A 13179-nucleotide genomic window follows, 5' to 3' on the forward strand; every position below is an offset into this window, starting at 1 on the left:
AAGCCTGAACGATATATCGTTTAAACATCGCCATCGCGATGTGCACGTGCGCGATAGTCCCATCGCAAGCACGTGCGATAGTTTTTATTTTTTTAATCCAAATACGCCTTGCTTTCTTATCTGCGCAGAGCCTCACACCCTCCCTCTCCCAGGCCTTTGTTCCTCTCAGTCACTGCGGCACTTGCTTATTAAAGTTAACATGGCTTTGATCTGGCTAAAGAAGCAGACTTCACACAGGCATCTGTCAATCATCGTTTAGCTTGTTAAACAGTCTCTGCAAGGAAACCGCGCTTGAATGTGTGTGTGTGTGTGCGTGTGTGCGTGTGTGGAGACGTTGGAGACATAAATGCCAGAAGTGATCATGAGGAGTGAAATTTCTAAATGTCACTCTAACGGTCACAGCTAAGGTAAATAAACAGAAGCATTTAATAAAGCCAAGCATTTATCTACTACAGTACTTTATTCTTGTTCAAAAATGATTTGGACAGTTATGTTTAAAACCGATCATAATTATGACATTTGAAGTGCTTAAAAACCATTTATTTATTTACATTTTTTAAAGCACTTTGAGGGGAAAGTGAGAAAAAACATGTCTTATCTGTATCTCTTTCCAATGCAAAATCTGAATAAATACATTGAGCACAAACACACACACGCACAAAATAAATTGGGGGGTGGGGGGGTGCGCTCCTTCACGGTTTTTCACTTATCGCGGCAAGTTCTGGTCCCCATTAACCACGAAAAATGAGGGATCAGTGTACACTGTGGTGATGGTGAGTCATCCAAAGTCTTTCCAAACAGCTATTCAAGTCATCTAGTGAAAATTTCTTTCAAAAAAAAAAAAATATATATATATATATATATATATATATATATACACAGTGCCTTGCAAAAGTATTCGGCCCCCTTGAACCTTGCAACCTTTCGTCACATTTCAGGCTTCAAACATAAAGATATAAAATGTTAATTTTTTGTCAAGAATCAACAACAAGTGGGACACAATCGTCAAGTGGAACAAAATTTATTGGATAATTTAAACTTTTTTAACAAATAAAAAACTGAAAAGTGGGGCGTGCAATATTATTCGGCCCCCTTGCGTTAATACTTTGTAGCGCCATCTTTTGCTCCAATTACAGCTGCAAGTCGCTTGGGGTATGTCTCTATCAGTTTTGCACATCGAGAGACTGACATTCTTGCCCATTCTTCCTTGCAAAACAGCTCGAGCTCAGTGAGGTTGGATGGAGAGTGTTTGTGAACAGCAGTCTTCAGCTCTTTCCACAGATTCTCGATTGGATTCAGGTCTGGACTTTGACTTGACCATTCTAACACCTGGATACGTTTATTTTTGAACCATTCCATTGTAGATTTGGCTTTATGTTTTGGATCATTGTCCTGTTGGAAGATGAATCTCCGTCCCAATCTCAGGTCTTGTGCAGATACCAACAGGTTTTCTTCCAGAATGTTCCTGTATTTGGCTGCATCCATCTTCCCGTCAATTTTAACCATCTTCCCTGTCCCTGCTGAAGAAAAGCAGGCCCAAACCATGATGCTGCCACCACCATGTTTGACAGTGGGGATGGTGTGTTCAGGGTGATGAGCTGTGTTGCTTTTACGCCAAACATATCGTTTTGCATTGTGGCCAAAAAGTTCAATTTTGGTTTCATCTGACCAGAGCACCTTCTTCCACATGTTTGGTGTGTCTCCCAGGTGGCTTGTGGCAAACTTTAAACAAGACTTTTTATGGATATCTTTGAGAAATGGCTTTCTTCTTGCCACTCTTCCATAAAGGCCAGATTTGTGCAGTGTACGACTGATTGTTGTCCTATGGACAGACTCTCCCACCTCAGCTGTAGATCTCTGCAGTTCATCCAGAGTGATCATGGGCCTCTTGGCTGCATCTCTGATCAGTTTTCTCTTTGTTTGAGAAGAAAGTTTGGAAGGACGGCCGGGTCTTGGTAGATCTGCAGTGGTCCGATGCTCCTTCCATTTCAATATGATGGCTTGCACAGTGCTCCTTGAGATGTTTAAAGCTTGGGAAATCTTTTTGTATCCAAATCCGGCTTTAAACTTCTCCACAACAGTATCTCGGACCTGCCTGGTGTGTTCCTTGGTTTTCATAATGCTCTCTGCACTTTAAACAGAACCCTGAGACTATCACAGAGCAGGTGCATTCATACGGAGACTTGATTACACACAGGTGGATTCTATTTATCATCATCGGTCATTTAGGACAACATTGGATCATTCAGAGATCCTCACTGAACTTCTGGAGTGAGTTTGCTGCACTGAAAGTAAAGGGGCCGAATAATATTGCACGCCCCACTTTTCAGTTTTTTATTTGTTAAAAAAGTTTAAATTATCCAATAAATGTTGTTCCACTTCACGATTGTGTCCCACTTGTTGTTGATTCTTGACAAAAAAATTAAATTTCATATCTTTATGTTTGAAGCCTGAAATGTGGCGAAAGGTTGCAAGATTCAAGGGGGCCGAATACTTTTGCAAGGCACTGTATAAATATATATACTTTTTTTTTTCTTTTTTTTAATATCGCAAACCCAAAAAAAATCGCAACAATTGTTTTTTCCTATATCGTTCAGGCCTAATAACTACTGTAATCTTTTGACTATAAGACACACCGGACCCACTAAATTTGACAAGAAAAAAGGTTTTATAGGCTGCACTGAACTATAAACCAAAAGATCCAAAAATTTGTGTAAATATCTCATTTCTAGGCCAAAAACACAAAAACAGAAATCAACGAAAAACAGATAATTTGGTGTTCCTTTAAAAACAGATTCTTCACTCATGTGGATTATATACTGACGAAAGATGGTCACCCCAAAGACAAATTCCAAAGATGCAAGCTCAGTGATGTTATTCATGCTATGAATGTACTATAGTGTAGTGAGGAGGTCAGTCAACTCAACATCAGAGAGACCAAGCTAGCAATACACAAACACATTTAACATTGTATCTAGAATAGAGCAGGGCGGTAAACCGAAAATTTACCGTCACCGAAATTCTTAACGATGACCGACGTAATTTTGACCATGCGATAAATTCGGTAAATTAATAAAACAAGAAAATATAGTCTTTTCATCCCGCTTTGATTCTGTGTTATTCGTCTATGTTCATTCCCCTTTAAGAAAGCAGTGAATGTGCTTACGTAGGGAGTCACGTGATCATCAGGAAGCCAATCAAACAAAAGCCCGGTAAGCTAACGCTAGCAGCTAACGCTACAAGCAAAACGTGATGGAGTGTGGCTTAAGGGAGGTTCACCAAACTTTCAACCGACATTTAGTAGACTCTTGGTGGCATCCAGACGGGCTTTCACCCGCTGTCCTCCTTTGTTCTCACGATTTCCGGAGATGGTGCTTTCAGTGCTTTCTACTGGTAGCGAGGCTAACGCTAGCTAGCGGCTAACGCTACATATGAACGTTATGGAGTCGGATAGCGGCTCTAACATTGTCGAAACGGCTGAACTTAATGAGTGGATTGGGCACGGACTGCATCTAGCAATTACTATGTGGCGTTATTTTGTATCTGTCTGTGTGTGATTCCTCTGATAGCTTTTGTGATGGTAAAGCATTCAGCATAAAGTAGAATCCAACGGCAAAACTTATAATGACCGAGAAATGGCCCCAGCTATTTTTATTGTGCGTGCATTTATTAAAAAATGCACTGGGGGGGGGGGGGGGGGGCCTTAAACCATAAAGTAAACACTTGTATTTAATAATTATGTCACAGCAGCCATTAACAATAAGTTGTCTTTTTGAAGTGTACTGTTCAAGCTGCAAGTCATTTGTGTTACCATTACATGTTTGCACAGGCATATTGATTTTGACAATGTACATTGTTCAAGTCATACACGCTGTTATAAATGTTCATACTTGAATTCTTATTGCTTACAATACATTTTTATAAACTTAATGTTTAGACTGCATGTACAATTGTTAAATACAGTATATCAAATTGAATGCTGGTAAATAAATCAACAAGAAATAGTTAATCTGTATTTCATGCATTGATTCAGATTTTCAAATTATATAACAGTCCGCTTGGGCGAATTTATCGGCATTTATCGTTATCGAGATAAATCTGCTCAATTTATCGTGATACATGTTTAAGGCCATATCGCCCAGCCCTAATCTAGAATCAGCTATTCATTTGCATCTCAAAAAGAAGTGCCATTACTTTAAGAACATCAATGACCATTTTTACCCCGCGCAGCCATTTGCTACCAGTCAGGTGAACAGCCCGACTTCTTAGCCCCTTTCAAACTTATATCCTCGTAAATTCCCTTGTAAGGTGACGCAGGATTTACCCGTGTCATGGCTTTCAGACATGGAGAGATGTCCCAGGAATACCACGGGTTGGACACTTTCAGACTTGTCCCGTGTTTGCGGCTCGACGCTCTCTATGCAGGGAGGGCGGCTGGTACGATTTTATAACCCCGACATTACGTTATTTATAGTCGGCATCGGGAACAAAATAAACCACACATTTCCAAAGATGGATGATGAACCGTTTCTTCTTCTGCTATACGATACAGTAGCAATTACAGTAAATGTTTCCATTGTAATTTAGCTATTTCCAGTTCGCCATGTTGATAATTGCGATTTTGTTTACCGCTTTTCACCATACTATGAAGAAAGAGGAAGTGACGATGTACACGCTATGATATTTACGTCATCAGCCTTCTCGCTGTGAACCGGGAATTAAACGCCTGCTTTCACACATGCCGCGTCCCGGGTAAATCCCTGCTCGGACATTATACTAGGTCGTGACCCGGTAAATCTCCATGTCAGTCGACCCAGGAAATTGCTTTGACACATAAAGGCTACCTGTTTAATTCCCGGGAATTACCTAGAGTTCAGGCATGTATGAAAGGGACTAGTGATGATGGTCATTCACCAGCCACACCTGACAACAAACACAACCCTCATGTTACCAGATCCAGATTTGGAACGGAATAAGCCTTTATGTGACATATGTGCAATAACCTAGAAGAGTTCAGCTGCCATGATTGAAAAGTGCAGATAACCCTAACCAGCATGAATCTGTACGGATGTACTGTAAAGTAGTTCATTGTGCTGTTTGAAACCACCTAACTTGGCTTTGCTGCGGACAGTGAAAAACTGAGGAATTGACTCGCGAGTAAAAATGTTAATAGTCAACTACATTACTATGCTAAGTTCCACCCAAATGTGCAAAGCTAGTCTTTCAGTCGAGATTTATCACTTTAACATACTTGCTGAAAATTAAATCCTATCAAAACAGGGCAGTGTCTTACTGTAGGGCATTTCAGAAATGCCACATAAACCACTAATAGACCGGGCTTTCAACTAATAGCTGCAGATAGGAGAGACAGAAGAAAAACACAAAAGGTAAATGGTGAACTGTAAATACAATGTAGACAAAGTGTCAAAAAGCAACACTCTCTCTCTTAAAGTGTCAAAAAGCAACTTTAAGGTTTACAAGATAAACTCACCGATGACTCGCTGTCTCGGATGAGGAAGTCTCCCTCGGTGCCTCGCTGATTGAGCGCCACCTCCGCCTGGTGGCGTGTCACCTTCCCGTAGTACCACTCCTTGCCTGCAAATCGCCCGCTGCCAGATGGCGAAATGTAATCACAATCAGGTGTGGGTGGCCCAGCGGGCCCCGCTGATGTTTTGTGGGAGGCAGAGTCCAGCACCGTAACGTAGTTTTTGGGCACCAGTCCGAGCTGGCCGTCCGCCTTGCGACACTTCCACCACTCCGGGTCGTTCTCAGGCTTCTCCACCACGTCCATCACCTCACCCTTCTCAAAGTTCAGCTCTTCGTCGTTATCCGAACTGAAGGGGTAGAGAGCCTGCACGGTGTGTAACACTCTGTTTCCGTTGGCCGTGCTGTTCACCACAGCCGCCAGCTTCTCCGTGAGCGACCCTGATGGATCCCCGAGGCCACCCACAACTCCCGCTGTCCCGTCCACGTCCTCTGTGACGTAGTTGGACGGGAACCACCCGGAGCGTCCGTTGTAGCTGCCGCGCCACCAGCCGTCGCTGCACTTCTCCATCACCACCACCCGAGTGCCTTTGACCAAGGAGAGTTCGTCCTCGCGTTCTGCCGTGTAGCTGAACTTAACCAGAGCGGGCAGGTTCAGGTCGTACAGCCTCTCGCCGTTGTCTGCGTACATATCGGCGTCGGCGTTGGAGGCCGTGTCCCTCATGCCTCCTTTCCTGCTCTTCACCTTTCCAATTCCTGAACAAACCGACCAATGACATGAGTTAGGATTAGCAACAGATAGTATATTAATAAACTGAATTATAAAGTGACACATCACAGAAGCGGCTAAGCCAAAATTGAGTGCACTACTTTGTTGCAACTAGGCATGTGCATGATATTTTGACGGTATGATAACCGTGCGCAAAAATGCCGCGGTTTCACGGTATCGCAATTATAGCTCCAAAAAATTTTGAGATGTATGGGTTAAAAAAAAAAAAACTTTTCCATTGAACAGGATTTTTTTTTCAGACCATAGTTGCAAATTGGAACATGAATATATTGTTAAAACAAATAATCAATTAAAAAAATATTTTAAATAAAATTAACATAACTTATAGACTATACTCACAGCCACAGCTCAAGTTGCTCAAGATTAGAGCAAGAACAAAATAATTTCTATAAAAAAGTAAAACCACTTCTGAATAAAATTTTCTAAAAATTATACTGCATGACTTATTTTTTTGAGGGTGGAAAAGCTTAAGTGAAGTTTCGCCATTTTCAGCCACTGTGTCAACTCTAGTCTGCATGATGTCATGCCTTTGTGTTAAAAAGAACATAAAGAATTCATAACTTAGTAAAAAATGTATAATTTAGTTAAAATGTCAATACTGTTGTGGAAAAGTTTCATCTAAAAAATAAAAAATATAAAACATTGGGAGTGAGACCTTTCCTTGATTCAGCGAACGTGGATTTGTGCTTAGGGCAAGATCATCTTTCTCAATTAGCGATCTTTGACGATATCACTTTTTCCCCTTCATTCAAGCGAATCAAGCTGGTTTTCTCACTCTGCGGTTGTAACCCTCAACGAAGTTGCTCTCCCAGATAAGCCTAGGCTAACATTCATCTTTGTAAGCTTTTAGTTTGTATATTGAATTTGAATGGAAAATGTGTGTTTTGTTTTTGGCAAACTTTTTCCATGGTGCTAATCTGTTGAAGCTACTCACATGGAAAAATCTAATTGTACAACATTTTAAATGTATTCATTTTGTATATTACACTTACCACGATTTGAGAGCTCAATAAATTAAAGAACAGTACGCCTTATGTTTGGAGTATTTGTTTTTGGGTTAGCTGGCTGTCTAGCTGATAGCGTCACTTTCACAAACAGCAACAAACGGGACGGGGTGAGCGCTACTGCGCCAAGCCGCTTCTGGCTGCATTTTTGACACAAGAAAAATAGCGAATACTGTACTGACTTGAAACCGCAACGATTTCACACCACGGTAAACCGTGAAACCGGTAACCGGCACATGCCTAGTTGCAACCAGCAATCAATACGCCAGTGATGAACAATAAGTATGACTAAGTTAGGAAAAGCGCTATATAAGTATAACACCAACATGGCGCTGTGCATAGCAACAAATTCTTACGCCGCAAGGCACACATGCACTTCTTAATAGAGATGTCCCGATTCGATCACGTGATCATAAATCGGGCCAATCGCGCCATTTTTCAGAAGATCGGAATTGGCTGAAAAGGATCGACATTTTGCTGAAAGAATTTGAAGTTTCTCTGCTTCATGCGCATGCAGCTTTCAATCTTTCTCATGCTGCTTTTCTTGCTCATCAATGCAGCTGACGTTTGCTTGTTAAAGTGAGCAATGAGTGACAGCTTTGAAGCTTTGATGTTGCCAGAGAAGCATGGGAGCGCTATTGCATAAAAGTTTAACAAGCTCAACGATGATTGCCACATCTTTGAGCTTTTTAAACATAGCGGTTGCGTGTGTGGACATTCCTTGTGTGTGTTAAAGTGTTCTCAACAGCATGAGTGGATTTGAGTGGACGAACTCATTGAAGCATTTAATAACGGCAAGTATTTTTCAACATTATTCTTGTTTAAAAATAATTAGGTGGGACAGTGACATGTTTAAAAAAATTTGGGAACAATTTTTTTCAGTATCTGATCGGGACTCTGTATCGGCAGATTCTGAACATCAGGTGACACAAATTAGGGTACAAAAATATGCGATCGGGACATCCCTACTTCCTAACCTCAAGATGCCGTATGTTCGGATTTGGCACTGCCTTAATTGAAGACCATTCTCCAGTTCAGTCTAACAGCAATCATTGTTAGGTTTTCTCAGAAGTAAAATAAAAACTTCAGTTTCATGCATGAGGCACAAGTCAACAAAAAAATCCAAGTGACGTGCACCATTACAGAAGAAAAATAAAATCCCACCCCAGGCAGCGATAAGAATTAGGGGGTCAGGCCAAAATAAGGGTGTGTAAGCAGGACTAAAACATACTGCATTCTTAGGGATTAGACTCAGGAAGGGGGAAAAAAATTATGTCTCTGTACTTATTTTAGAAAAACACCTGCTTTCTAAATCTAGTGGAAAATTGAGGAGTGGGGAGGGTGGACATTAAATTATTTGAGTTTAAAAAAAAACGTCTCCATGTTCAAAATTCTGCAGACCAAAAGGCTCAGTGAGATTTTGTCGTCGCTAATCACGGTGCACTAATCACCTCGGCAGCCTGACCTCAGAGCAGCTGGATGCCGAATCATTGCGCACTCAACCCTCTCAAACAGCCCACGGAGAGGAGAATTTGACTTCAAATTTAAAAGACTCAGCTCCACATAGCACTAGTCTGAGGAATAAATGATGCAAGGTGGTGCATTGTGTCTACATTTCAGTATAACGTCGCACATACTGTCAGTGCAATTTTCAAATATTTTATGCAGTAAATGTTTAAATATAGCCACTGAGCAGTCACTTTCTGTCAAGGAATGACATATCCTGTGCATTTTTCTTGGAATAGAATGTGTGATGATCACAAGGCCTTTGTGTATATGAAAATTTAATCACACGGCATAAAACGTTTTAAAGTTACAAAAGTAAAAAACTGGACTCCAGTGATGTGTGAATAAAATAGTTTAATGAACTGCACCAAAGCAACTGGACTCTAATCGACATCTAATTTGGAAATCCAAATAAATGGATTGGAAATAGTCGAATAGCCTTCTGGAAGGGATTGGCGGTCGAGTTGTGCGTCTACTGTAATCCAAAAGGAGGGGATTACCAGCTCCTCCACCTCCTCTAGCCCTCTCTCTTCCTCTTGCTCATGATGGTTGTAGAAACCTGAGGGCAAGCTTTGGCAGGCCTGTGATCTTAGTCTTACTGGACAAGAATTTCCACTTGGCAGCATGCACTCACAGATGATGCAGGTCACGCTTTTGTTCCCACTTTCCGAGAGTCCAGAGAGCACTTCCAGGACTCCCATACTGGCCTACAGAATAGCCCTTTGCTGGAAACGAGCGATGCAACACTACACCGGCGCAATCATTCTTGGACTGAGAATGACTTTGCTCTCAACACTATCAGTGACCGATGATGTACTGTAGGAAAACTCTCGTTCTGATTACGTTTGTGAGACTTGCATAATCAAAAGTCAGCTGGTTGAAATTATACAAGGAAAGCAGGGTGGAGTTTCCAGGCCGAAGCTGGAAGGATGACGTGTTTATTTTATGAAAAAATACAGATTGTTCCTGAGAGATGTTGTAGACCTAAAGACACAACAAAATGCAAATTGATGCAGAAAGGCTGAAGTGCTTCCAGGTAGACCCTGTTACTAGTCACACCACTGTACCAAAGTATTGACTCCAGACCTGAGCATGATTCTCCAAACATGGAAATCAGATTTACTCATGCCCACATCAACAAACACTTGTTCAAAAAAGTGATTAAATGTGTATGGCCACAATATGCCTTCATGGGTTGTGGAGGTGTGACCTGCTGGAAGCCAGAACATCACACCTGGAACAGTCCTAGTTAGCGCCAAACAAGCATTGGGGTCAGCGCTGCACAACTTAAGCATCTTTTACAGTCATGTGAAAAAATTAGGACACCCTATGGAAGCCTGTGTGTTTTCTAACATATTTGGTCATAATATGGATATTTAATATCAATTTTAAAACTCTTGAGAGATTCAAGTAATTGAACTAAACAATTAAAACTGAAAAAAAGAGTTTTTATAACTTTCTGTAAAATGTAATTTTAAATAAGTGCAATTTCTGTTGAGGAATAAATTAGGACAACCCCACATTCGATCCCACTTAAAATGGCTAAAATCCCACACAGGCATCACATCAGGTGCACATGATAAGAAAATCATTACCCAGTGTTTTGAAGGAGGCTTGCCCTATTTAAATTTCACATTTAGTTGCTTCTGACTGTTGAAGTGAGAGAAAACACGATGGTGAGATCAAAGGACCTGTCGGAGGCCTTCAGAAAGAAGATTGTCGATGCTTATAAATCTGGTAAGAGATTTCAGAAGATCTCAAAAGAATATAAACTCAGCCATTGCACTCTCCGGAAAATAGTCTACAAGTGGAGGATATTCAAAACAACTGCCAACATGCCCAGGTCTGGCCGTCCAAGCAAGTTCACCCCGAGAGCAGACCGCAAGATGCTAAAAGAAGTCTCCATAAACCCTCAAATTTCATCAAGGGACCGACAGCAGGCTCTTGCTACTGTTGATGTGAAAGTGCATGCCTCTACAATCAGAAAAAGACTTCACAAGTTTAACCTTCATGGGAGGTGTGCAAGGAGGAAACCTTTGCTCTCCAAGAAGAACATGAAGGCCGGACTGAAGTGTGCTAGAGTGAATGTAGACAAAGACCAGGACTTCTGGAATAATCTCCTTTGGACAGATGAATCTCAAATTGAATTATTTGGACACCAGAACAGAGGACACGTTTGGCGTAAACCCAATACAGCATTCCATGAATAGAACCTCATACCAACTGTGAAGCATGGAGGTGGAAGTGTCATGGTTTGGGGATGCTTTGCTAAAGACCTGGCCAGCTCACCATCACAGAATCCACCATGAATTTTATCCTGTATCAGAGGGTGATTGAGGAACATGTGAGATTATCTGTGAAAATAAATTGAAGCTCAAGCGAAACTGGACCCTGCAACATGACAATTGTCCAACACATACCAGTAAATCTACCAAGGACTGCCTGAAAAGGAAGAAATGGAGAGTCCTGAAATGGCCGAGCCAAAGCCAAGATCTTAATCCCATTGAGATGCTGTGGGGTGACTTGAAACGGGCTGTACATGCAAGAAACCCCTCAAACATCTCACAGCTCAAAGTATTCTGTGTTGAGGAGTGAGGCAAACTTTCTTCAAACCAATGTCAAACTGATAGATGGCTACAAAAAGCGTCTCACTGAAGTTATTTCAGCCAAAGTGTGTAACTCTAGCTATTATTATGTGGGAGGGTGTCCTAACTTTTTCCTCAGAATATGCATTTTTGTAGATGTGTTTGGTTTAATGAGTAAAACAATGTTCATTTTTGTTGTTTACCTGCAATTAAATCACTTTCTTTTTCAGAGATAAAGACAAACAAGATCAGACATTGATATGCGAACATTTTTTAATAAAGAACTGAATATTTAATGGGATGTCCTAATTTTTTCACATGACAGTAGCTCCGGTAAGATGAACACGATGGCAGAGTTTTATCTAATTGGCCAGAATCCCAATGCGATTGCTCTGTCAGGGATTAATTTCAGCTTCCTTGTATGAAAGCTTTGCATTGCAAATGCTGGCTCAGGCTACCAAATTTGACTAGATGACCAAACTGCCTTAGTGATCAATAGATTTATAATAAGAGAATTTGCATGTGCTGGAAAACTACAGGTCGTGGATGAACATACTGGTGGTGCTGTTATTGAGGTAATCAGTGAGGGATTGCACTGCAAGGCCAAGCAATCCCAATTTGGATTAGTAGTAGTACTGAATTGTAAACCTGCATGGATTCCCATTGCTGACAGTTTTGGGTCAGACTAATGCAATACTTTCTTAGGAAAAGGACAAACATTATTTGAAAAGGAAACACATGGAAATAAAAGCCTTCCCCATAATCTACAAATGACTAAATAAATCACCTCTGCCATGTTCCCAGTATAGTAAGTATAGGAATACAGTATAGTAAGTATAGGAATACAGTGGGTTACACTGGCTTAATACCTTTGTGTAGTCCTACTAAAAGTGATGAAAAGACAACCACGTAATCAGAGGTAAGCTGCTTGATTTTTTTCTAGCATATTATGCATTGATGTTTATGCCGAGGGCTTTCCCCAAAACTCACAAAGACCTCAAGCCCTCGACCCAAAAATGAGGTCGAGGGAGAAGAAACTTCTCTCTCTCTTTACGTTGTGTGCTTTTTCCTGTGCATATCCCGAGAGGGGCCGATTGGACGGGGGTGGTAAGCCCAACACATATGTTAATGACCACCAAAAAAAGCATGTTTGTTACGGTTTACAGATGGGGTGTGCACGGCACGAGTGGGAGAACGCGCCGTAGTGGCAAGGGGGGGTTTGTTCGGCCAACAGGCGCACAAAGGAAGGTTGTTGTTGTTTTTTTTTTTTTAAACTGGTCTGCCTTTGCTGGCGGCCCATCCATTGTCTGACTGTGGCCCTCTCGACCCTCGGCTTCCCTTCATTTCAGGGCTCTTCCTCTGTGGAGGACAACACCCCGCGTCAGGCTGTCTGACAAAGCCGGGACATCCCCCAGCTTGGGACACAATGGGATGACTTGGACTGACTGAACAGTGCTGTTCTGCTCATAGAACTTTTAAATATATTTATGAGTATGTAATTTAATGACAACTCTGAATGTACAATGTGGTCATGAAGTGTGCCTCCTTAAAAAAGAATGACGTATGAAAGGGCAGATCCAAACAAGGCTTGGAGATGGCTGTGCAGGAAACATGCAAAAGCTCTTTTCGCTCATACATCAAAGTATGCCGCCATCAGGCTGAGAGGGAGACGTGAAAGGCACCGTTTGGCTTGTGTTTTGTTCTGGCGACACAGTGGTGCAATTTGGGGCTTTGTCACCATGTCATTGAGGGTCATACTATACAGTAACGGCAGGTTTGTATTAGATTGAAAAGTGGAATAAGACAACAA

The 13179-nt window shown here is 41.4% G+C and overlaps 1 protein-coding gene across 4 annotated transcripts in view; it reads right to left on the minus strand.

Annotated features, from left to right (window-relative positions):
* nck1b (NCK adaptor protein 1b) overlaps positions 1-13179 on the minus strand; it is a 31466-nt gene that overhangs the window by 950 nt on the left and 17337 nt on the right. For all 4 annotated transcript variants that reach the window (XM_057823915.1, XM_057823916.1, XM_057823914.1 and 1 more), the window contains one exon: positions 5492-6240. In XM_057823915.1, the coding sequence (XP_057679898.1) occupies positions 5492-6240 (749 nt within the window). The remainder of the gene's footprint in view (positions 1-5491; positions 6241-13179) is intronic.

Source organism: Corythoichthys intestinalis, chromosome 20 (genome assembly GCF_030265065.1).
Source record: "Corythoichthys intestinalis isolate RoL2023-P3 chromosome 20, ASM3026506v1, whole genome shotgun sequence".
Taxonomy (NCBI): Eukaryota; Metazoa; Chordata; class Actinopteri; order Syngnathiformes; family Syngnathidae; genus Corythoichthys; species Corythoichthys intestinalis.